The sequence below is a fragment of the Salvelinus alpinus genome, chromosome 2 (genome assembly GCF_045679555.1).
Source record: "Salvelinus alpinus chromosome 2, SLU_Salpinus.1, whole genome shotgun sequence".
In the NCBI taxonomy this organism is placed as follows: Eukaryota; Metazoa; Chordata; class Actinopteri; order Salmoniformes; family Salmonidae; genus Salvelinus; species Salvelinus alpinus.
The window spans coordinates 79,618,504-79,644,193 of NC_092087.1; the positions used below are offsets into that span (position 1 = coordinate 79,618,504).

The following is a 25,690-nucleotide window of genomic DNA, read 5'->3' on the forward strand; positions in this document are numbered from 1 at the left end:
CAGACAAGTGGAATTGCACATATTGATTGTAGGCTTGTGTGCAGCTGTTCATCGAAACACAATTCATGAAGCACCTGAACAGTTCTGGTGCTAACAATGCATCCAGAGGCAGTTTGGAACGCTAAGTGTTGCAACCGAGGACAGATGACCATTCTACAGCCCTGTTGTGTGATTGTGTGGCCTGTCACATTAAATTTACTTGACCGGGGATGCTTTAGCAGGGTGGAAATATGCTAAACTGACTTGGAAAAGTGTCATCCTATGACTGTGCCACATTGAAAGTGAGAGCTCAAGGCCCTTCTACTGCCAATGTTTGAATATGAAGATTGCACAGCTGTATGCTCAATTTTATACGCGTCAACAACGGGTGGCCGAAATGCCAAATCCAGTCATTTGAAGTGGTGTCAACATACAAAAGTATGAACATGAGGACGGTCTGACATTTCACCACTTGACAACACTAATGTAGAGCCAATCTTGGAATTTGAACAACCAGTAGCAAAGGTAAAAACTAGCTATTTGAAGACTGAACCACATTCTCTTTTACTGCCAACTGTACTGGTAACCCACACCATCTGTTTGAAATCAGCAAGCACAAGAGTACCCTCAGTACTGCAAAGACACTAGATATTGGAAAGTAAAATTGTTTATTGATTCAATCATGCAAGAGTAGCAAGAACACAGCAACTTCCTGGTCAAAACAAAAGCATGACTGAAACCTGAAAGAAATTAGAACAGTGTCAGCTACAGAATCTTAAGTCATCAATTTGACAATTAAAAAAAAAAAACTCACCATCAGCTGCTGAAGGATGAATCCACCATTAGATTTTCCTGTTGGCAGATACATGGTTAGTACAAAGGACTTCAAATTCAGAGAGCAAAGTTATGACCATATTAAAGTTGTATGTTACCTTGTAGGATCCTTCACTAGTGGTGGGTATGTGCTTGGTTCAGATATGCCAACGGGAGCATTTCCACAGGCATAGCTTCTCTAGGAGTGTAGCGGGTTTGGGAGAAGACAGTTCTGCCATTCTTGTAGTGTGATTTGGAACCGATTTGGAACTGAGAACTACTAGAGGCACCATCTTCAGTGCTTTCGTAGTGCTTCTGCTGAGACATTGGGACCAGTTGCTGCTGGGGCATTCGGGCTACATGCCATAACTGCTCAGGGATGGGGTTCGGTTGCTGCTGGGGCATTTGGGCTACATGCCATAATTGCTGAGGAATGTGGTTCGGTTGCTGCTGGGGCATTTGAGCTGGATACCTCACTTGCTGGGCTTCGATGGCCAGGCCCTTCTGCTGCTGGGGTTCGATGGCCAGGCCCTTCTGCTGCTGGGGTTCGATGGCCAGGCCCTTCTGCTGCTGGGGTTCGACGGCCAGGCCCTTCTGCTGCTGCTGGGGTTCGACGGCCAGCTCCTGCTGCTGCTGGGGTTCGACGGCCAGCTCCTGCTGCTGCTGGGGTTCGACGGCCAGCTCCTGCTGCTGCTGGGGTTCGACGGCCAGCTCCTGCTGCTGCTGGGGAAATTTAACTGGATGCCACATGAGAAGAGGCATCTGTGGCATGGCAGCCAGATGATTTTGCTGCTGGAGCATTTTAGCTCGATACCACACATACTGGAGCATAGACGTCAGTTCCTTCTGAGGTTCAGTGGGCGGTTGCTTCAGCTGCTGGGGCATTTCAGCTGGATATCTCACTTGCTGGGGTTCGACCGCCAGCTCCTGCTGGGGTTCGACGGCCAGCTCCTGCTGCTGCTGGTGTTCGACGGCCAGCTCCTGTTGGGGAAATTTAACTGGATGCCACATGAGAAGAGGCATCTGTGGCATGGCAGCCAGATGATTTTGCTGCTGGAGCATTTTAGCTCAATACCATACTTGCTGGGGTATAGACGTCAGTTCCTTCTGAGGTTCAGTGGGGGGTTGCGTCTGCTGCAGGGGCATTTGAGCTGGATGCCACACTTGCTGGGGCACGGCGGTCGGTTGCTTCTGCTGCAGGGGCATTTGAGCTGGATGCCACACTTGCTGGGGCACGGCGGTCGGTTGCTTCTGCTGCAGGGGCATTTGAGCTGGATGCCACACTTGCTGGGGCACGGCGGTCGGTTGCTTCTGCTGCAGGGGCATTTGAGCTGGATGCCACACTTGCTGGGGCACGGCGGTCGGTTGCTTCTGCTGCAGGGGCATTTGAGCTGGATGCCACACTTGCTGGGGCACGGCGGTCGGTTGCTTCTGCTGCAGGGGCATTTGAGCTGAATGCCACACTTGCTGGGGCACGGCGGTCGGTTGCTTCTGCTGCAGGGGCATTTCAGCTGGATGCCACACTTGCTGGGGCACGGCGGTCGGTTGCTTCTGCTGCAGGGGCATTTCAGCTGCATGCCACACTTGCTGGGGCACGGCGGTCGGTTGCTTCTGCTGCACGGGCATTTCAGCTGGATGCCACACTTGCTGGGGCACGGCGGTCGGTTGCTTCTGCTGCACGGGAATTTGAGCTGGATGCCACACTTGCTGGGGCAAGGCGGTCGGTTGCTTCTGCTGCAGGGGCATTTCAGCTGGATGCCACACTTGCTGGGGCAAGGCGGTCGGTTGCTTCTGCTGCAGGGGCATTTCAGCTGGATGCCACACTTGCTGCGGCACGGCGGTCGGTTGCTTCTGCTGCAGGGGCATTTGAGCTGGATGCCACACTTGCTGGGGCACGGCGGTCGGTTGCTTCTGCTGCAGGGGCATTTGAGCTGGATGCCACACTTGCTGGGTTACGGCTGTCGGTTGCTTCTGCTGCAGGGGCATTTGAGCTGGATGCCACACTTGCTGGGGCACGGCGGTCGGTTGCTTCTGCTGCAGGGGCATTTGAGCTGGAAGCCACACTTGCTGGGGCACGGCGGTCGGTTGCTTCTGCTGCAGGGGCATTTGCGCTGGATGCCACACTTGCTGGTTCATGGCAGTCAGTTGCTTCTGAAGTTCAGTGGCTGGTTGATTCTGGGGCATTTGAGCTTGATATCTTACTTGCTGAGGTTGCTGGGACATGGGGGTAAGTTCCTTCCGCAGGATGGAGGCCGGATGTTTCTGTTGCGCTTTCATTTGAGCTGTTGGATACTTATAATTGCCATATCCTAGAGATTTAAGTGATCCTGCATAGAGCCATGCTGCATTAGAACCCAGTGCAGGAGACCAATCACCTAGGTAAAAAAAAAAATATTTAAAAAAATGCCAGCCTTTTAAGGTTATGGAACAACGTAGCTGTCATTTGAAATGAACTCACCTTCTGATGTAGAACACATTATCCCTCCAATTAGCAGGCAACAAAGCCAAGAAACGCTTAAGGAAAAATAATATATGTTATAAACATAACTACCTGAAGGACAAGGGATACAAACTAAATCAAGACTTCTCAAAACATACCTGAATGCAATTCCAATCATCGCAGCCATTTTGCCCTCAAACCTCACCAGTATTCAGAACTAATGGTAGGCATACGTCCTACCAGAATATCCCTTTTACTATATTTGCCAGACTTTTGGTTGCTCCTTTTAAAGGAATCCCAGACCCTTCTAATGTCGTTGGTAATTAAGGACAGCTGTCAGCCACTGAACTACATTACATTTCTATTTCCAAATTGACCCCTAAATCCTACACCCTGGCCTAAACACTTCTGTTAATCAGAAAAGATTGAATAGGGATAAGCAATATGGCCACAATTGCATCCAGCCTATCAGAAGGCAAGGTGAAGCAATTAACATATTGCTTAAACCTATCTGATCATTTCAAATGCCCATAAGTGACTAAGTGGTAGGTGTAGGGGCTAGGGGTTGATTTGGAATGCAGAATATTTACTCAGGTGTGGTTGATTCTCTAATTGAGTTCCTGACAGGTTTGACAGCCCTTACTCTAAAGCACACTTCAAACTCATTACACGGAGGGCTGAGTGTCTGTGGGTTTTCGTTCCTTCCTTGTACTTGATTGCTGAATTAAGGCCACTAATTACTCCCCTCACCTACAGTAGTTGTCTAGGTCTTAATTGAAAGGAAAAAACAAAAACCTACAGACACTAGACCCTCCATGGAATGAGTTTGACACCCCTGCTCTAAAGTAGGAAACACATTTTGTCTTGGCACTTCATTGATCGGTTTAAATTATTGCTTGTACAAAATTAACTTGGTTCATTTGAAGATTAGAGGCTAAATGAGCAGTTAGGCACCATTATTTTACACGGCCTTCTTTTAAACAGTGTGTTTCATTCAGCATAGCAACAGTAGATGGTTAACATGTTTCAGTTGCCCATAGTGCAACATCTTGGACAAATTCTGAAATCAGACAGACGCCAGTTAAACACTCACATTATGCAAACACACCACACACTTATGCTTTTGATGATCTGAGTCTTTAATTTTTCAGAGGCAAACATATAGTAGGGCTCGTTTGAGTGGCAGGGCTAAAGCAACTGACTGTAGACCAAAGTCAAGAAGTAAAGTCAGGAGAGGTGCATCTGCGACAACCGAAATTCGGATACTAATGTTGTTTTCCAACAGCAAGGCTCAGATCACCATGGCAGTGTTGCCATTGTTTATAAAAGGTTTCCTTTATAATGTCAAAAAAACATGTCTCCAACACCCACTCACAAACTGAAATAATTAGTGTGCACATTATACAATCAATAAATGAGAGAGAGCCTCAATCACATCATTCATTTATGCACTGTAGGCTACATATGCATTTTAGCAAGTTGATTCCTGTTTCAGTCATGTCTTTGTTCGCGTGGGTCAAACAAAAACACTAATGATTGGTTGACAATGGAGCCCCCACATGACAGGTGATGGCTGCAGGATGAAGTTGGTGAAGAGCAATTGCAGAAACTTGGAGTTTCTGCAGATTTTTGTAAAGTTTATGCAGTCGACATATAGACTCAAGTCGGAAATGTTTCATCCCCAGAAAGCAACACACTTTGAAAGGCGGTGACCAACAATTGTCACCGACTTGACAATAGTGATCAGCTCGAAGGTGCCCACTATCTCCATAAAATGTCTCCCTCATGTGGATGAAATAAAACACAAGACAACAACCCATCACATCATCCTCTGACCGTCTACCCTCCTTTATGGAAGCATTTTTTTCCAATGTTGTCTCAGCTTTGATTGCAGTACACATCCACAAACCCATAAACTCGAATGCAACTGTTTAGATAGCTATGCATATATCTCCAGCCCCCTTAAATCTGCCAAATAGTGTTTTCCCTATTCCGACTGATGGTTCCGCTTTGCATTCCATCTCTGATAATTATACTTGATTTCAAGTCTGTGCCTTGAAAATTCCAATCTCCTTTTCTTCTCCTGTTTCTTTCAGCACAGCAGGCAGACATTCTGTTCTTTTATATTCACCCCAAGTGCTCCAATCCTTCTTTACTTTATTGTACGGCCCTTAATGTCTAGAAATCTGCACTAACTCCCCTCTTCCACTGCTGTAGGCTGGCCTACTGTAACTGGAACGCAAATGAATGTCACTTAAATCAGACCTGGGTTCAAATACTATTTAAAATATTTAAATTCATTTCACATACATTCAAAGAAAGTATTATTTTATTTGAAAAGATAAGTAGTTAAATAATATGTATTTGGAAATACACTTGGAAAGTGTTTGAAAAACTCAAATCACACACTAATTTACACTCCAATGTATTAAATAAGTATTTGAAAATACTGTCAAATAATACAATTTGTATTATAACCCAGATACTGAAATAGACATGTTTTTGAACACAGGTCTGCACTTAAATGTAGCATTTGCATGAAAATACACAAAGATGTATTGTAATATACTGCATCATATTCTATTGTATTTGTTGTTTCTTTGTGATTGCATTTGAAATCCTCAACTGTTATTTTTTCTGAAGACAGATTCCAATTCTTCTTTCTCTGTTAGACCCTCCAGGCCCTATTAGTCTACTGAGGTCAGTCAGTTGTGATTGTAACCATCACATCCAAAATCTCAGTGGTGAGTAGCCACTGAACTGTTGTCAACTCGCAGATGGCAGACTTGCCCTCACACAAACACACACCATGCCCACCAGAGCACACACATAGCCTACATAAGATTCAGGCAGAAATCAATACTGACTCCAAAACAGACACAATTATTATTTACATTCATTTATTTGTTTGTTTTACAACTCAGTTTTAGGATCAGGTACTACTGCCTGCTTCCCCTCCTAAAATTAAGAAAAAAGTATTTGAAAAGCAATGTAGATAGATTATATAGAGGCAACTCAGTATAATTTACTGCCTCTTTCTATATATTATCAAAGCCACTGAAATGTATACTGCTCCATAGACATGGGTTCAAAATGAATTTGTTTCTTTCAAATACTATTTTAGCTGTTCTTAATTGAGTTTGTCACTCCAGGCAGGCTCAATCAACCCTCAAAGGCATTTGAAAGAAAACCAATACTATTTGAACTCAGGTTTGTTTTGATCTCTGACCTTGAGATCGCCTCTTATGAGTGAGTGGAGATCTATCCCTCGGGCATGAGCCATTTCATGTCTGACACGCCGTCGTAAATGCCCACCCGGGGAAGGTCACGTGACATCAGGCCGAAGCAGCACAGAGATTTTTCATTGGACTTCACCCTGTTTACCAGCACAAACAGGAACTGTGACAAATAAATCATAGTTATGTTCAGTAGGGCACAGCGTAGCAAAATGCTCTGCAACCAAAACTAAAACTAAAATCAGTGGTTTTATTGGACGAGACCAATGTCAAAAGTAGTTCAATATATACAGTATATGAATTTTGTTGATGGGCAGTTGATGGGCCTTATCTCCCGCATTTGGTATGGGTTTTCTCAGTTCCGGGATTCCTCCGATGACATTGAGGAGTACTCCACATCAGACACTGGTTTCCTCAATAAGTGCATCAATGACGTCGTCCCCACAGTGACCGTACGTACATACCCCAACCAGAAGCCATGGATTACACAGCAACATCTGCACTGAGCTAAAGGCTAAAGGTGCCGTTTTCAAGGAGCGGGACGCTAACCCAGAAGCTTATAAGAAATCCCGCTATGCCCTCCGACAAAACATCAAACAGGCAAAGCATCAATACAGGACTAAGATCAAATCGTACTACACCGGCTCTGACGCTCGTCGGATGTGGCAGGGCTTGCAAACCTTTACAGACTACAAAGGGAAGCACAGCCGAGAGCTGCCCAGTGACACGAGCCTACCAGACGAGCTAAACTACTTCTATGCTCGCTTCGAGGCAAATAACACTGAAACGTGCATGAGAGCAAAAGCTGTTCAGGAAGACTGTGTGATCACGCTCTCCGCAGCCGATGAGTAAGACAACATTCACAAGACCGCAGGGCTTGACGGATTACCAGGACATGTACTGCAAGCAGGTGCTGACCAACTAGCCAGTGTCTTCACTGACATTTTCAACCTCTCCCTGTCCGAGTCTGTAATACCAACATGTTTTAAGCAGACCACCATAGTCCCTGTGCTCAAGAACACTAAGGTAACCTGCCTAAATGACTACCGACCCGTAGCACTCACGTCTGTAGCTATGAAGTGCTTTGAAAGGCAGGTCATGGCTCACATCAACACCATTATCCCAGAAACCCTAGACCCACTCCAATTTACATACCGCCCTAACAGATCCACAGATGATGCAATTGTATTGCACTCTACACTGCCATTTCCCACCTGGACAAAAGAACACCCATGTGAGAATGCTATTCTTTGACTACAGCTCAGCGATCAACGCCATAGTGCCCTCAAAGCTCATCAATAAGCTAAGGACCCTGGGACTAAACACCTCCCTCTGCAACTGGATCCTGGACTTCCTGACGGGCTGCCCCCAGGTGGTAAGGGAAGGTAACAACACATCCACCACACTGATCCTCAACACAGGGGGCCATCAGGGGTGCATGCTCACTCCCCTCCTGTACTCCCTGTTCACTCATGACTGCATGGCCAGGCACGACTCCAACACCATCATTAAGTTCGTCGACGACACAACAGTGGTAGGCCTGACCACCGACAACGGCGAGACAGCCTATAGGGAGGAGGTCAGAGACCATGCCATGTGGTGCAAGGACAACAACCATTCCCTCAACGTGATCAAGACAAAGGAGATGATTGTGGACTACAGGAAAGAGAGGACCGAGCATTCCCCTATTCTCATCAACGGGGCTGTAGTGGAGCAGGTTGAGAGCTTCAAGTTCCTTGGTGTCCACATCACCAACAAACTAACATGGTCCAAGCACACCAAGACAGGCGTGAAGCGGGCACGACAAAACCTATTCACCCTCAGGAGACTGAAAAGATTTGGCATGGGTCCTCATATTCTCAAAAGGTTCTACAGCTGCACTATCGAGAGTATCCTGACTGGTTGCATCACTGCCCGGTATGGCAACTGCTCAGCCTCCGACTGCAAGGCACTACAGAGGGTAGCGTGAACGGCCTAGTACATCACTGGAGCCAAGATTCCTGCCATCCAGGGCCTCTATATCAGGCGGTGTCAGAGGAAGGCCTTAAAAATTGTCAAAGACTCCAGCCACCCTAGTCATAGACTGTTTTCTCTGCTACCGCATGGCAAGCGGTACCGGAGCGCCAAGTCTAGGTCCAAGAGGCTTCTAAACAGCTTCTACCCCCAAGCCATAAGATCCTGAACATCTAATCAAACGGCTACCCAGACTATTTGCATCCCCCCCTTTACACCGCTGCTACTTTCTAAGGTTATCATCTATGCATAGTCACTTTAATAACTCCACCTACATGTACATATTACCTCAACTAACCGCTGCACCTGCACATTGACTCTGTACCCCCCTGTATATAGTCTCGCTATTGTTATTTTACTGCTGCTCTTTAATTACTTGTTACTTTTTTTCTTATTTATATTTGTTTTTAACTGCATTGTTGTTAAGGGGCTCGTAAGTAAGTGTTTCACTGTAAGGTCTACACCTGTATTCGGTGCAATTGACTAATACAATTTGATTTGATTTGATGCCTACCTATAACTACATCTAAAGTATGAACATACTGTATGAGTAAGGTCTGACATTACCCCACTGGATATTGACCATGTTAACATGAGCACAGCAGTCTGGATTGTAGCTCATATCCCACATACGGTCTTATTCGGGATGAGCTCTTTACATGCACTTTTGATATCCCGCTCACGAGTATCCCTGTATCCAGGAATAAACATAATATTCCTCATTTAATTAACTTCTCTGATCTACAGTTCCCGGATACGGGTTTGAATTCGACAACATACGGTGATCGCCACAAATAGTCATATTAAACATTCCTGAAAATACACGTGTCTCACATGCTTCAAAAGCCTAGAATATTGCTAATCCAACTGCGTTCTCAGATTTAAAAAAGGATTTACTGCGAAAGAATACAATGCGATTATCTGAGCACAGAGCCCCATACCAAACTACTTTTTCAACCAGCACAGGCGTAACAAAATCACAGGTAAAAATCGTTTACCTTGGAAGATCTTGCTCTGTTTGCAATCCCAAGGCTCATTGTTACACAATGAATGGTCTTTTGTTCAGTTAAATCCATTTTTATAGCCTAACACGAAACATTTTGTGACCGCTTATCTCGTTGAATTTCGTGTCATTCAATTTTCGATGAAACATCCGGCATAAATACACAGACTAAACCTGACTTTATCCAGTCATGTTTGGTTTCCTTGCAATCAACTGTTTGTTTGTAACACAACCAAACTTGATGGGTCATTTCGCGGGACGTATTGACCCGAAAAAAACGATTGTAAGACAACAAGTAACGACCTCATTGTGCACCAATTATATGACCGCTGTTTCGTTGATTGACTGTATTTTAACCCAATGACCACTGATCGTCTTGAAATCTAGCTGGGTAGACAGCCAAGGAGCAGAGGTAAACGGCAATATGCAATGATTGTGTTTTGGAAGACCAACCCATGTAGTAAACTCTGGCGTAAAGAGCGTCATTCGCCATTGAAGAATCATACTGGAAGGAACCAAACTCATTACGCACAGCACTGTTTCGGTAACAAGCATTTTCAGATGTTTATAAATCGAACATCATGGCAAATAAGTCAGGGAAGGCTAAATCTAAGACTAGATATACGAATGTAGACAAAATTATAGAGGAAATTGATCGTGAAAGTGAAACGTATGCTTTTGGAAGACGACTCAGTTAGCGACCATGACTCAAATGGAAGCATATTTTTTGAACGGAGAGGACATTGTTTTGGACTGGTAAGTTCTTCTCATGCTAATGCCGTTGTTTGAAATTAATAATATAAAATATTATTTGTGATTGTTTTTACATTTTATTTGCAATATATAAAAATGTAATGAAATGTGTAAAGTACACATTGGCTATACATCCTCCAGCGGCATGCTTCCTCAGTCTACATATTAGGGATTAGAGGGAGCATGGTCGAGATGCGTGTGTCTGCCGCCAACGTGTCCATCCCCCTCTGAAGCTGGTTCATCCAGCTGGACCCCTGCTGTCTCTGGCTCCACACCTCCCGGGCCATCTAGAGGTAAACTGTTCATATTTACTCGAGGGCTATATAAATAGATGTGATTTGATAGAGGACTGAGGGTCTTCCAAATATTGAAAGTGTGTAAATAGTTACCCATGTTATTTTGTAAATGTATATATATATTTTTTTTCCAATATTTTTTCCCCCATTTTTTTTCTCAATTTTTTGGGGGGGGTGTGTTAGAATACCATTTTAGTATTTTGTATATAGTTATTTGTTTCAAAATGTATACCTTCACCAATTTGGCCACTTGGGCCAAACATTTGGGCTACTTGTGTGGGACACCTGGGTGACTTCATGATAAATGTCATGTAGCACACTCATTTTGGAAGTTATCATTCTGAAACTTTGCAGAAGTACTGTTGCCCTCTTAGGTTTTTCACTGAAATTGTCCCCATATTCATCTCTGAATGTTTGTTTTATCTTGTTCATTTTAAAGATGATGATACAACAATAAAAAATTAAAAACGTATGGTTTTTTCATAGTATTATCTAAACCAGATCTGTTGTGTTATATTCTCCTACATTCAATTCACATTTACACAAACTTCAGAGTGTTTTCTTTCAAATGGTACCAAGAATATGCATATCCTTACTCCTGGGCCTGAGCTAGAGGCAGTTAGATTTGGGTATGTCTTCAGGCAGAAATTGAAAGTAGGGGGGGGGGGTAGTTCTAATTAAGTGTATGGGTTAAATGGAATAGTAATAATAGTAATGAACATGCACCTGCTGAACGTTCGTTAAGACACTAACAGCTTACAGAAGGTAGGCAATTAAGGTCACAGTTATGAAAACTTAGGACACTAAAAGAGGCCTTTCTACTGACTCTGAGAAACACCAAAAGAAAGATGCCCAGGGTCCCTGGTCATCTGGGTGAACGTGCCTTAGGCATGCTGCAAGGAGGCATGAGGAGTGCAGATGGGGCCAGGGTGATAAATTGCCATGTCCGTACTGTGAGACACCTAAGGCAGCGTTACAGGGAGACAGGACAGACAGCTGATCGTCCTCGCAGTGACAGACCACGTGTAACAACACCTGCATAGGATCGGTACATCTGAAGATCACACCTGCGGGATAGGTACAGGATGGCAACAACTGCAGAGTTACACAGCTACTTGCCGCAGCTACTTGCCCAAGCCTCCCCAGCTTCTCCTTCACCCAAATCCAGATAGCAGATGTTCTGAAAAGAGCTGAAAAACCTGGACCCGTACAAATCAGCTGGCCTAGACAATCTGGACCCTCTAAAATGATCCGCCGCCATTGTTGCAACCCCTATTACCAGTCTGTTCAACCACTCTTTCGTTTCATCCGAGATCCCTAAAGATTGGAAAGCTGCCGCGGTCATCCCGCTCTTCAAAGGGGGTGACACTCTAGACCCAAACTGCTACAGACCTATATCCATCCAGCCCTGCCTTTCTAAAGACTTTGAAAGCAAAGTTAATAAACAGATCACTGACCATTTCGAATCCCACCGTACCTTCTCCGCTGTGCAATCCGGTTTCCGAGCTGGTCACGGGTGCACCTCAGCCACGCTCAAGGTACTAAACGATATCATAACCACCATCGATAAAAGACAGTACTGTGCAGCCGTCTTCATCGACCTGGCCAAGGCTTTCGACTCTGTCAATCACCGTATCCTTATCGGCAGACTCAACAGCCTTGGTTTCTCAAATGACTGCCTCGCCTGGTTCACCAACTACTTCTCAGACAGAGTTCAGTGTGTCAAATCGAAGGGCCTGTTGTCCGGACCTCTGGCAGTCTCTATGGGGGTACCACAGGGTTCAATTCTCGGGCCGACTCTTTTCTCTGTATATATCAACGATGTCGCTCTTGCTGCATTTGATTCCCTGATCCACCTCTACGCAGACAACACTATTCTGTATACATCTCACCCTTCTTTGGACACTGTGCTAACTAACCTCCAAACGAGCTTCAATGCCATACAACACTCCTTCCGTGGCCTCCAACTGCTCTTAACTTCTCTGCGCTACGGATCCCTTTTACGGGATCATTTTCCTAAACAACCGCTGAATTGCAGGGCGCAAAATATTACAAAAAATATTTATAATCATGCAATCACAAGTGAAATATATCAAAACACAGCTTAGCTTGTTGTTAATCCACCTATTGTGTGAGATTTTGAAAATATGCTTTGCAACGAAAGCAATCTAAGCTTTTGTGAGTGTATCAATCAATGCTAGAACAGTTAGCCTTATATTAGCTTGGTCACGAAAGTCAGAAAAGCAATAAAATTAATCGCTTACCTTTGATAATCTTTGGATGTTTGCACTCACGAGACTCCCAGTTACACAACAAATGTTATTTTTGTTCGATAAATATTACTTTTATAACAAAAAAAAAAAAACTCCATTTGGGTTTCGCGTTATGTTCAGAAAAACCAAAGCCTCGTTCTGTTCGACGAACATTCCAAAAATTATCCGTAATGGTCGTAGAAACATGTCAAATGTTTTTATAATCAATCCTCAGGTTGTTTTTAACAAAAATAATCGATAATATTTCAACTGGACCGTAACCTATTCAATAAGAGAGAAAAAGAAAATGGAGAGCTACCCTCTCGCGTGCAGGAACTATTCAGAGGACACCTGACTACTTTTGAAAAATCTTGCTCATTTTTCAAAATAAAAGCCTGAAACTATGTCTAAAGCCTGGTCACAGCCTGAGGAAGCCATTGGGAAGGAATCTGGTTGATACCCCTTTAAACGGAAGAAAGACAGGCCAGGACACACAGATTTAAAAAATATATATCTCACTTCCGGGTTAGATTTTCTCAGGTGTTTGCCTGCAGAATCAGTTTTGTTATAATCACAGACAATATTTTGACAGTTTTGAAAACTTGAGTGTTTTCTATCCTAATCTGTAAATTATATGCATATTCTACGATCTGGACCTGAGAAATAGTCAGTTTACCTTGGGAACGTTATTTAAAAAAATTTAAAATTACAAATCTGACCCCTAGCGTTAAGAGAAACGCTAGTAAAACCAAATGATTGCTTTTCAACAGTTCGCTGCCCGCACCCGTCCAATCGGCTTCCCATTTCGCAACAAAGCCTCCTTCACTCACGCCGCCAACTATACCTTCATAAAATTGACTATCCTACCGATCCTCGACTTCGGCGATGTCACTTCGGCGATGTCATTTACAAAATAGCTTCAATACTCTACTCAGCAAACTGGATGCAGTATATCACAGTGCCATCTGTTTTGTCACTAAGGCTCCTCATACCACCCACCACTGCGACCTGTATGCTCTAGTCGCCAGACCTACTGGCTCCAGGTCATCTGTAAGTCTATGCTAGGTAAAGCTCCGCCTTATCTCAGCTCAATGGTCACGATAACAACATCCACCCGTAGCACACGCTCCAGCAGGTATATCTCACTGGTCGTCCCCAAAGCCAACACCTCGTTTGGCCGCCTTTCCTTCCTGTTCTCTGCTGCCAACGACTGGAATGAATTGCAAAAATCGCTGAAGCTGGAGACCTATATTTCCCTCACTAACTTTAAACATCAGCTATCTGAGCAGCTTACCGATCGCTGCAGCTGTACACAGCCCATCTGTAAATAGCCCATCCAATCTACCTACCGCATCCCCATATTGTTTTTATTTACTTTTCTGCTCTTTTTCACACCAGTATTTCTACTTGCACATCCTCATCTGCTCATCTATCACTCCAGTGTTAATTTGCTAAACTGTAATTACTTCACTACTATGGCCTATTTATTGCCTTACCTCCCCACGCCATTTGCACACACTGTATATAGACTTTCTTTTTTTCTATTGTGTTATTGACTGTACGCTTGTTTATCCCATGTGTAACTCTGTTGTTTGTGTCGCACTGCTTTGCTTTATCTTGGCCAGGTCGCAGTTGTAAATGAGAACTTGTTCTCAACTAGCTAACCTGGTTAAATGAAGGGGAAAAAATAAAAAATGATTAACACCAGGAACGCACAATCCCTCCATCAGTGCTCAGACTGTCCGCAATAGGCTGAGAGAAGCTGGACTGAGGGCTTGTAGGCCTGTTGTAAGGCAAGTCCTCACCAGACATCACCGGCAACAACGTCGCCTATGGGCACAATCCCAGCGTCGCTGGACCAGACAGGACTGGCAAAAAGTGCTCTTCACTGACGAGTCGCAGGTTTGTCTTACCAGGGGTGATGGTCGGATTCACATTTATCGTTGAAGGAATGAGTGTTACACCGAGGCCTGTACTCTGGAGTGGGATCGATTTGGAGGTGGAGGTCCGTCATGGTCTGGGGCGGTGCGTCACAGCATCATCGGACTGAGCTTGTCACTGCAGGTAATCTCAACGCTATGTTACGTCCTCCTCCCTTATGTGGTAACCTTCCTGCAGGCTCATCCTGACATGACCCTCCAGCATGACAATGCCACCAGCCATACTGCTCGTTCTGTGCGTTATTTCCTGCAAGACAGGAATGTCAGTGTTCTGTCATGGCAGGCGAAGAGCCCGGATCTCAATCCCATTGAGCACGTCTGGGACCTGTTGGATCGGAGGGTGAGGGCTAGGGGCATTCCCCCTAGAAATGTCCGGGAACTTGCAGGTGCCTTAGTGGAAGAGTGGGGTAACATCTCACAGCAAGAACTGGCAAATCTGGTACAGTCCATGAGGAGATGCACTGCAGTACTTAATACAGCAGGTGGCCACACCAGATTCTGACTGTTACTTTTGATTTTGTCTCCCCCTTTGTTCAGGGACACATAATTCCATTTCGGTTAGTCATGTCTATAAAACTTGTTCAGTTTCTCAGTTGTAGAATCTTATGTTCATACAAATATTTACACATTAAGTTCGCTGAAAATAAACAGGGGACAGTGAGAGGAAGTTTATTTTTTGCAGAGTTTATATTAACTTCAGTTGCAGTGAAATTATAAAAATGTATCTTTAAATTGTCTTGGGAACAGGAGTGGATAAATATTTCTATCAGCGTCTCAGGGAAAACGTGAATTCACGTGTAATGTGCAAGCAGACAGCATTTCAACCACATAAAATACACACCCAAGACTAACTGAAGTCACAATTCTCAGCTTTCCATTTCCTTAAAATCTGTCAGAATTACATTTGGCACAGGACCAATGTTTTCACTGTGTTCTAGCATGCTACCTGGTCCTTAATTCTACCTGTTAAGATTACTAATGCATTCATTCTATCAACGTAAGACATTTGTGAGCACTACTTTAGTCTTCTGGGGCAACAAGTTATGACAGAAGAGAAGCTGCATGTATTAAACTATAGTTGACAAATGGCCTACCTAATGTAAGTAAGCAGTAACTTGTCTAAATTAGGGGTGAAAGTAGCCGTTAAGCTCAGTTATGGTGGATCAAACTGAGCAGGTAGCCCACTTTAAATTGATTTGTTTGACAGAGTCAGACAACCATGAAATGCGAAACGGAGCCTGTGCATACCACAAAAACAGAATTCAGAGGTTTACATGCCAAAGCAGCCCATCTCCGGGGTACAAGCTTTCTCAGGTTTTTGTAAAACACAAAATAAATACTTCAGTATTCCGAGTAATGGAATATTGATGTAAACGTGGTCAGTGGCTTTAACGTAGAGCCAATCTTGGGATTTGTCAACCAGCAGCAAAGATAAAAAATAAATTATATATTTGAAATCCAAAAGATTAGGAACTGTGAACCACATTCCCTTTTACTACAAATTGTACTGGCAACCAACAAGCCAAAGGTAGACATTAAACACAGTATTTCAAAACACAAGGAGGCACTTTTAAAGGTACAATATTTTATTGTTTTACAAGTAATGCAGGGTAGCATGAGCAGCAGCAACTCCCTGGCCGACGCAAAAGCATACAGTGGAAGCTTAGTGTCAGCAACAACTCAGAATTGTCAACCAAAGGATGAATCTACCATTGCAATTCTGTTGATAGATGATTAGTACAAAGGATTTCAAAATCAGAACGCAACGTTCAGATTAGTGTAAAAAAATGTACATGACATTGCATCCCAGTAGCTGTTCCCTTGTGGTGGGGTTTCTTTAGCAGGTTGTCAGTTTTTAGCAGGTGGGGATATGCTTGGTTCAGAGAAGCCAACGTCACTACGGTCCTTGAGAGCATCTCCACTATCAAAAAGGTATAAACTCCCCAGTGGTGTGGCAGGTTTGGGAGTAGACAGTTTTGCCATTCTCATACACCGATTTGTAACTATATTGGGACGAGAACTGACTGTTCAAAGATGCTGCCTTGAACGCTGCTGGAGCTGACACATTGGGTGCTTTCATTGTCACCGTCAGACCGAAAATCCTGAGAAACCTCACTGCTGCTAAAATCCATGTTTCTTGAGGAGTTCGCCCTCCTGTTCAAGGCCTGCGGCTCCTGCCGAGGCAAGGGCGCCTGCGGCTCCTGCCGAGGCAAGGGCTCCTGCCGAGGCAAGGGCTCCTGCCGAGGCAAGGGCGCCTGTGGCTCCTGCCGAGGCAAGGGCGCCTGTGGCTCCTGCCGAGGCAAGGGCGCCTGTGGCTCCTGCCGAGGCAAGGGCGCCTGTGGCTCCTGCCGAGGCAAGGGCGCCTGTGGCTCCTGCCGAGGCAAGGGCGCCTGTGGCTCCTGCCGAGGCAAGGGCGCCTGTGGCTCCTGCCGAGGCAAGGGCGCCTGTGGCTCCTGCCGAGGCAAGGGCGCCTGTGGCTCCTGCCGAGGCAAGGGCGCCTGTCGCTCCTGCCGAGGCAAGGGCGCCTGTCGCTCCTGCCGAGGCATTTGAACCAGATTCCGCACTTGATGAGGCAAAGTGGCCGGTTGCTTCACCTAAGTTATTTGGGCCAGTCGTGACGCTTGCTGAGGCATTGTGGGTGGCTGCTTCCGAGGCATTATGGGTGGCCGCTTGCGTGGCACTGTGTCCAGTTGCTTCCGCTGCCGAGGCATGGTGGCCAGTTGCTTCCGAGGCACCGTGGCCATTTGCTTCACCTAAGGCATTTAGGCCAGTCGTGACGCTTGATGAAGCATTGTGGCCAGTTGCTTCACCTAAGGTATTTGGGCCAGTCGTGACGCTTGCTGAGGCATTATGGGTGGCCGCTTGAGTGGCACTGTGTCCAGTTGCTTCCGCTGCCGAGGCCCCTTGGCCAGCTGCTTCACCTAAGGTATTTGGGCCAGTTGTAGCGCTTGATGAAGCATTGTGGCCAGTTGTTTCAGCTAAGGTATTTGGGCCAGTCGTGACACTTGAAGCATATTGGCCAGCTGCTTCACCTAAGGTATTTGGGCCAGTCGTAGCGCTCGATGAAGCATTGTGGCCAGTTGCTTCAGCTAAGGTATTTGGGCCAGTCGTGATGCTTGCTGAGGCATTGTGGGTGACTGCTTCTGCTGCTAAGGCACGGGATCCGGTTGCTCCACCTAAGGTATTTGGGCCGGTCGTGACGCTTGCTGAGGCATTGTGGGTGGCTGCTTCCGAGGCATTATGGGTGGCTGCTTGCGTGGCACTGTGTCCAGTTGCTTCCGCTGCCGAGGCACCGTGGCCCGCTGCTTCACCTAAGGTATTTGGGCCAGTCGTAGTGCTTGATGAAGCATTGTGGCCAGTTGCTTCAGCTAAGGTATTTGGGCCAGTCATGATGCTTGCTGAGGCATTGTGGGTGACTGCTTCTGCGGCACGGGATCCAGTTGCTCCACCTAAGGTATTTGGGCCAGTCGTGACGCTTGCTGAGGCATTACGGGTGGCTGCTTCACCTGCCGAGGCACGGGAGCCGGTAGCTTCCGCTGCATTGTGGCCAGTTCTTTTTAATTGATTTTGGGGAATATATCTATAATTACCTACAAAAGAAAATAAAGTTTCAAATCGTAAAATGCCAGCATTTGAAGTTCTGCCATTTATACAGTGTTACTTTTACTGAATTAAATGTGCAGAACAAAACACACCTTTAGGTGGAGGATAACAGGTTATCCCTCCAATTAGCAGGCAACAAATCCAAGAAATTCTAAATAAAAATAAAAACATCCTAGTCAGTTAAATACAGCTACCTGTAAAACATGGAAGACAAGGGAAACAAACTAGAGCCATACAACTTACCTCAAAGACATTTCAAAACTCACAGCCATTTTTCTCATCAAACCTCAGTATTCAGAACTAATGGTAGCCAGAAGCCTTACCAGGAGATCCCTGATATTTTATCTGATTGTCTTTTAGCTGTGCCTTACAAAGGAATCATAGACCCTTCTAATCTGGCTGGTTAATTAAGTACATCTGCAAGCCACTGAACATAATTTCCATTGGTCCAATTTCCCAATTGAGATTAGGTGCGCTTGATTTCATTCAGCTGGTGTGCTGGAGGGTTTGCGCTTCATGGACAAATCCAATGGTTTTAAAGAGTGAACTCTACCTACCCATTGCACTGGGTGAGCTTAATCAAGTGCACCTTTATTTCATGCTAATTAAGATCCTGCCAGGGGCTTTTGCAGGTGCAACCTCAGTGGTCCGGTAGAAGTGTGTTGTGCAAAAATATATTTTAGATTTTTCAAAGTAGCCTCACTTTGCCTTGATTACAGCTTTGCACACTCTTGGCATTCTCTAAACCAGCTTCATCTGGAATGATTTTCCAACAGTCTTGAAGGAGTTCCCACATTTGCTGAGCACTTGTTGGCTGCTTTTCCTTCACTCTTTGGTCCAACTCATGCCAAACCATCTCAATTGGGTTGAGGTCGGGTGATTATGGAGGCCAGGTCATCTGATGCAGCACTCCATCACTCTCCTTCTTGGTCAAATAGACCTTACACAGTCTGGAGGTGTGTTGGGGTCATTGTCTTATTGAAAAACAAACGATAGTCCCACTAAGCGCAAACCAGATGGGATGGCGTATAGATACAGAATGTTGTGGTAGCCAGTGTACCTTGAATTCTAAAAATATCACAGACTGTGTCACCAGCAAAGCACCCCTACACCATCACACCTCGTCCTCCATGATTCATGGTGGGAACCAGACATGCGGAGATCATCCGTTCAGCTACTCTGCATCTCACAAAGACACGGCGGTTGGTCTTGTTTTGGTTACTACATGATTCCATATGTGACTCACCACATTCGGTCTTATGTAGTAAAATGTGAAATGGTGTTTTTTTTTTACATCTGCTAAAAGTAGAGACTCAGAGCTACAAAATGGTATATCATATACGGCATTTGAGGAACAATGGGAAAGTACTTCTGCTTTGAAAGTTGATCAACATTTAATCTCACTTTTGAGAAAATCCCCTTTGAATGTTTTGGTATCTAGTTTAGAGCTCTTCTTTGTCTACACCCATTCAGCATCGTTCACACCCTCTTAATAAGCTTTAGCCCCACCCATCTTGTTTCGCTTTCAGAGCACACACTTGACGCTCTGGCCGATGATTTGTTTACCTCTGGATAACATGAAAACAGCCTAACCAGTTCTGCTGAATACAATTTCATGACTCTTTCTTGCAGACGTTTACTGACACCGGCCATATTCAACGGGTGTTGTACACACGTCACGTAGCGTTAGCTAACGAGCCAGCCAGCTAACGTCAGCTAGTTAAACAATGAACAAAGTGGCAACAATGCCACAGTGCTGGGAGCTAACCAACCAGGTCCAATGTTAGCTAGCTAACATTAGGCTCTAACTAGACAAGCAAACGGCTCTGGGAAACAAATAATAACGTCAGCTAGGGAACCAGCCAGCTAACAGTACACTTTAGCGTGAAATGAAACCACTTTGTCAAAATTAGAAATGTGTCATATCTGAAAATGTAGTTAGCTAATGCTAGACTATAAACATACATCATGGACGCATCTCCCTGTCATGAATGCCATACCACGGTTGCACGGTTTGAAGATGTAATCCGGAGACAGGTGTTTTCTCCATCTCTTTAGCTATCATACTCTAATTCCACTGATTTTCTCCAGAAAACGGAGAGCAACACTTATGCAGCTCCACTATACAAAACTTTTTTTTTAAAGCGGCGTTCGACAGGATTACCAAAACAGACTGACGAGCTCAACTAGACAGACAACTTCAATGGCAGACCAATCCGAACTCCTCTCTCTGCATGTCCAGCCCACTCATTATCTCAGACAATCATGGCTAGTGAGAAGTTTGCTTACTTTTACTGTGGCTTAACCAGCAAGGCTCATAATTTAACAATTGTATTTGTATTTACAGATGGCATACATGTTTGTTATTAAGGCAGATGAAAGTTCACATGTTCGAGAAGGAATTTGCCAAAAAACGCATTTTGATTTTTACGTTCAAACGGCTCTCCTGTGAAGTCGTGACTTGCGACATACGCCTAGTTTCCTGAATCGGGTCACATATGTGTTATTTCATAGTTTTGATGTCTTCACTATTATTCTACAATGTAGAAAATAGTAAAAATAAAGAAAACCCTTGAATGAGTACGTGTGTCCAAATTTGAGTGCTACTGCATGGTAGACAAGAGATTGTCCGAGAACACAGAATTTACATTGTTTACATAAAAGCAGACCATTGAATGCATATACAATTTCATCCCGTGTCATGAGTCTTTGGTCAAACAGGCATGTAGACCCAAGCTTTTATTTTGAACAACCTGTAGCGAAGGTGAAAAGATTAGAAAACCAAAGAATTAACTGAACAGTAGTCATTTTTACTACCGAATGCACACCACCTGTTCTCAATTAACAAGCATTGGACACGAGAACCAATATCTCAGAGACAAGGCATTTTTGAAAGTAAAATTATTTATTGATTCCATCATGCTAGAGCAGCAAGAGCACCAGCAACTTCCTGGTCGAAACAAAAACAGATAGAAATGTAAAATGTGTAAGCAACACAGAATGTTAAGTAACCAATGTCAAAAACATTTCTCACCATTAGAGCTTCTAGAGGATGAATCCATTACATTTTCCTGTTGATAGATCTATGGTTAGTACAAAGGACTTCCAATTCAGAGCAAAGTTCAGAGCAGGTTAAAGTTGCCCATTACCTTTCAGAATCCTTCACTAGTGGTGGATATATGCTTGGTTCACCAATGCCAACATAACTGTCCTTGGGAGCACTTCCACTGTCAACAGGCATAGCCTCCCTAGGAGTGTATTGGGTTTGGGAGAAGACAGTTCTGCCATTCTCGTAGTGTGATTTGGAACTGTAGGAATAGATTGGGATGACACCAGACTGTTCAACAATGCTGGCCTGAGAGCTACCAGAGGCACCATCTTCAGTGCTTTCGTGGTGCTTCTGGACCATTTTAGCTGGATACCACACGTCGTGAGGCTGCTGGGGCATAGGGGCCGATTGCTTCTGTGCCAGATGCCACACTTGCTGAAGCATGGCAGCCGGTTGCTTATGCTGCTGGGACGTTTGAGCCGTTTGCCACAGTTGTTGGGGTATGCCAGTCAATTCCTTCTGAGGTAGATGCATAGGGGCTGGTTGCTTCTGGGAAAATTGAGCTGGATGCCACACTTGCTGAGGTGGCTGGGGAATGGCGGTCAGTTCAATTTGCTGCTGCGGTTCAGCGGCCGGTTGCTTCTGCAGCTGGGACTTTTGAGCTGGATGCAACACGTCTGGGGGCATGGTGGCTGGTTGCTTCTGCAGCATGGTGGCCAGTTGTTTCTGCAGCTGGGGCATTTGAGCTGGATGCAACACGTCCGGGGGCATGGTGGCTGGTTGCTTCTGCAGCATGGTGGCCAGTTGTTTCTGCTGCTGGGGCATTTGAGCTGGATACCATGCATGCTGGGGTGGCTGGGGAATGGTGGTCAGTGCTATTTGCTGCTGAGGTTCAGCGGCCGGTTGCTTCTGCAGCTGGGGCTTTTGAGCTGGATACCATGCATGCTGGGGTATAGCTGTTGGTTGTTTCTGCAGTAAAAGCATTGGGGCCAGTTGCTGTTGGGGCATTTGAGCTGGATACCACTCTTGCTGGGGCATGGCGGTCAGTTGCTTCTGTGGTAAAGGCATTGAGGCTGGTTGCTTCTGCTCCTGGGGAAATTGAGCTGGATGCCACACTTGCTGAGGTGGCTGGGGAATGGTGGTCAGTGCTATTTGCTGCTGAGGTTCAGCGGCCGGTTGCTTCTGCAGCTGGGGCTTTTGAGCTGGATACCATGCATGCTGGGGTATAGCTGTTGGTTGTTTCTGCAGTAAAAGCATTGGGGCCAGTTGCTTCTGCTCCTGGGGAAATTGAGCTGGATGCCACACTTGCTGAGGTGGCTGGGGAATGGTGGTCAGTGCTATTTGCTGCTGAGGTTCAGCGGCCGGTTGCTTCTGCAGCTGGGGCTTTTGAGCTGGATACCATGCATGCTGGGGTATAGCTGTTGGTTGTTTCTGCAGTAAAAGCATTGGGGCCAGTTGCTTCTGCTCCTGGGGAAATTGAGCTGGATGCCACACTTGCTGAGGTGGCTGGGGAATGGTGGTCAGTGCTATTTGCTGCTGAGGTTCAGCGGCCGGTTGCTTCTGCAGCTGGGGCTTTTGAGCTGGATACCATGCTTGCTGGGGTATGGCGGTCAGTTCCTTCTGCCGCCGAGTTGCAGCGGCTTGTTGCTTCTGGACCATTTTAGCTGGATACCAGACATCGTGAGGCTGCTGGGGCATGGGGGCCAATTGCCACACTTGCTGAAGCATGGCAGCCGGTTGCTTATGCTGCTGGGGCATTTGAGCGGATTGCAACAGTTGTGGCGGAATGGCGGTCAGTTCCTTCTGCGGTTGATGCATAGGGACTGGTTGATTCTGGGGAAATTGAGCTGGATGCCACACTTGCTGAGGTGGCTGGGGCATGGCAATCTGCTGCTGAGGTTCAACGGCCGGTTGCTTCTGCTGCTGGGGCTTTTGAGCAGGATACCACACTTGCTGGGGCATGGCAGTCAATTGCTTTAGCAGCATTTGAGCTGGATGCAACACTTGCTGAGGTTGCTGGGTTATGGCGGCAGGTTCCTTCTGCTGCTGAGGACCAGTAGCTGGTTGCTTTTGCTGCTGGGGAATTTGAACTGTATACCACACTTGCTGAGGTAGCTGGGGTATAGAGGCCTGTTCCTTCTGATGCTGAAGTACAGTAGCTGGTTGATTCTGGGGCATTTGAGCTGGATACAACACTGCTTGAGGCTGCTTAGGATAACTGGCCGGTAGAGTCTGCTGTTGGGTCATGGCGGCCGGTTGCTTTTCCTGCAGGGGCATTTGAACTGGATACAACATTTTCTGAGGTGCCTGGGGCATGGGGGCCAGTTGCTTTTGCAGGATGGCAGCCAGATGTTTCTGTTGCTCTTCGGTCAGCTGCGCTTGTAAGGGAGCTGTTGGAGAGTTGTAATTACCATATCCTTTAGACCTAAGTGAGCCTGCATAGAGCCATGCGGCATCAGAACCTGGTGCAGGACTCCCATCACCTAGGTTAGAATAAAGTAAAGTAAAATGCCAGCCTTTGAAGTCATTGGAACCACAACTACTATTTGAAATGAATGTGTAGAAACTCACTTGATGTAGAACAGGTTATCCCTCCAATTAGCAAGTAACAAAGCCAAGAAACTCTTAAGGGGGAAAAATATTGTTATAAACATAGCTACCTGAAGGACAAGGGAAACAAACTAGATCAATACTTTCAAAAACCTACCTGAAAGCGATTCCAATTATCACAGCCATTTTCCACCTCAAAACCTCCACAGTAATCAGAACTGGCAAGCTTTTTGGTTCCTCCTTTAAATCAAATCCCAGACCCTTCTAATGTCATTGGATAATTAAGGACAGCTGTAAGCCCCTGAACTACATTTGAGTCCTAATTCCAAATTGACCCCTAAATCCTTCACCCTGGACTAAACACTTCTGTGAATCAGAAATGATTGAATAGGTATAAGCAATATGGCCACAATTGCATCCAGCCTATCAGAAGGCAAGGTGAAGCAATTTCCATATTGCTTTAACCTATCTGATCGTTTCAAATGCCCATAAGTGACTAAGTGGTAGGTGTAGGGGCTAGGGGTTGATTTGGAATTCAGAAATTTACTCAGGTGTGGTTGATTCTCTAATTGAGTTCCTGACAGGTTTGACAGCCCTTACTCTAAAGCACACTTCAAACTCATTACACGGAGGGCCAAGTGTCTGTGGGTTTTCGTTCCTTCCTTGTACTTGATTGCTGAATTAAGGCCACTAATTACTCCCCTCACCTACAGTAGTTGTCTAGGTCTTAATTGAAAGTTTAAAAAAACTAAAACCTACAGACACTAGACCCTCCATGGAATGAGTTTGACACCCCTGCTCTAAAGTTGGAAACAAATTTTGTCTTGGCACTTCATTGATCGGTTGAAATTATTGCTTGTACAAAATTCACTTGGTTCATTTGAAGATTAGAGACTAAATGAGCAGTTAGGCACCATTATTTTACACGGCCTTCTTTTAAACAGTGTGTTTCATTCAGCATAGCAACAGTAGATGGTTAACATGTTTCAGTTGCACATAGTGCAACATCTTGGACAAATTCTGAATTGACAGACGCCAATTAAACACTCACATTATGCAAACACACCACATACATATGCTTTTGATGATCTGAGTCTTTAATTTTTCAGACGCAAACATATAGTAGGGCTCGTTTGAGTGGCAGGGATAAAGCAACTGACTGTAGACCAAAGTCAAGAAGTAAAGTCAGGAGAGGTGCATTTGCAGAAACTTGGAGTTTCTGCAGATTTTTGTAAAGTTTATGCAGTCGACATATAGACTCAAGTCGGAAATGTTTCATCCCCAGAACGCAACACACTTTGAAAGGCGGTGACCAACAAATGTCACCGACTTGACAATAGTGATCAGCTCAAAGGTGCCCACTATCTCCATAAAATGTCTCCCTCGTGTGGATGAAATAAAACACAAGACAACTACCCATCTCATCATCCTCTGACCGTCTACCCTCCTTTGTGGAAGCATTTTTTTCCAATGTTGTCTCAACTTTGATTGCAGTACACATCCACAAACACATACACATACACTCGAATGCAACTGTTTAGATAGCTATGCATATATCTCCAGCCCGCTTAAATCTGCCAAAGTGTTTTCCCTATTCAGACTGGTGGTACCGCTTTGCATTCCATCTCTGATAATTATACTTGATTTCAAGTCTGTGCCTTGAAAATTCCAATCTCCTTTTCTTCTCCTGTCTCTTTCAGCACAGCAGGCAGACATTCTGTTCTTTTATATTCACCCCAAGTGCTCCAATCCTTCTTTACTTT

General features: G+C 45.2%; 3 protein-coding genes across 4 annotated transcripts; all 3 read right to left on the reverse strand.

Moving 5' to 3' along the window:
• Positions 1-630: 630 nt before the first annotated feature.
• LOC139544410 (uncharacterized) lies at positions 631-3,503 on the reverse strand. The gene is made up of 5 exons (XM_071351469.1): positions 3,391-3,503; positions 3,251-3,306; positions 912-3,167; positions 794-831; positions 631-719 (listed from the first exon to the last, which is right to left on the reverse strand). Exons 1-3 carry the CDS (start codon positions 3,417-3,419, stop codon positions 1,861-1,863), a joined length of 1,392 nt encoding a protein of 463 aa, XP_071207570.1. The 5' UTR covers positions 3,420-3,503; the 3' UTR covers positions 631-719; positions 794-831; positions 912-1,860.
• Positions 3,504-16,293: 12,790 nt separating this feature from the next.
• LOC139567887 (uncharacterized) lies at positions 16,294-18,716 on the reverse strand. Of its 2 annotated transcripts, XM_071389489.1 has the most exons (3): positions 18,572-18,716; positions 18,421-18,479; positions 16,294-18,315 (listed from the first exon to the last, which is right to left on the reverse strand). In XM_071389489.1, exon 3 carries the CDS (start codon positions 17,269-17,271, stop codon positions 16,729-16,731), a length of 543 nt encoding a protein of 180 aa, XP_071245590.1. In that variant the 5' UTR covers positions 17,272-18,315; positions 18,421-18,479; positions 18,572-18,716; the 3' UTR covers positions 16,294-16,728. The 2 variants fall into 2 exon arrangements, with proteins under 2 accessions (XP_071245590.1, XP_071245591.1); XM_071389490.1 differs by lacking the exon at positions 18,421-18,479 and having other exon boundaries at positions 18,572-18,711.
• A 2,498-nt stretch (positions 18,717-21,214) lies between these two features.
• On the reverse strand, positions 21,215-24,214 carry LOC139544419 (uncharacterized). Its single transcript, XM_071351479.1, has 5 exons — positions 24,085-24,214; positions 23,949-24,001; positions 21,478-23,860; positions 21,363-21,399; positions 21,215-21,278 (listed from the first exon to the last, which is right to left on the reverse strand). The coding sequence occupies exons 1-4, from the start codon at positions 24,111-24,113 to the stop codon at positions 21,390-21,392; spliced, it is 2,475 nt and encodes an 824-aa protein (XP_071207580.1). The 5' UTR covers positions 24,114-24,214; the 3' UTR covers positions 21,215-21,278; positions 21,363-21,389.
• Between the last annotated feature and the right edge of the window lie 1,476 nt (positions 24,215-25,690).

Bases quoted from the DNA above. Each gene is read 5' to 3' on its own strand.
- LOC139544410 (XM_071351469.1), bottom strand. From the start codon at position 3,419: ATGGCTGCGATGATTGGAATTGCATTCAG. The intron at 3,307-3,390 runs GTATGTTTTGAG...TTTTTCCTTAAG, and splicing joins ATGATTGGAATTGCATTCAG to CGTTTCTTGGCTTTGTTGCC. The intron at 3,168-3,250 runs GTGAGTTCATTT...TTTTTTACCTAG, and splicing joins AATGTGTTCTACATCAGAAG to GTGATTGGTCTCCTGCACTG.
- LOC139567887 (XM_071389489.1), bottom strand. From the start codon at position 17,271: ATGCCTCGGCAGGAGCGACAGGCGCCCTTGCCTCGGCAGGAGCGACAG.
- LOC139544419 (XM_071351479.1), bottom strand. From the start codon at position 24,113: ATGGCTGTGATAATTGGAATCGCTTTCAG. The intron at 24,002-24,084 runs GTAGGTTTTTGA...TTCCCCCTTAAG, and splicing joins ATAATTGGAATCGCTTTCAG to AGTTTCTTGGCTTTGTTACT. The intron at 23,861-23,948 runs GTGAGTTTCTAC...ATTCTAACCTAG, and splicing joins GATAACCTGTTCTACATCAA to GTGATGGGAGTCCTGCACCA.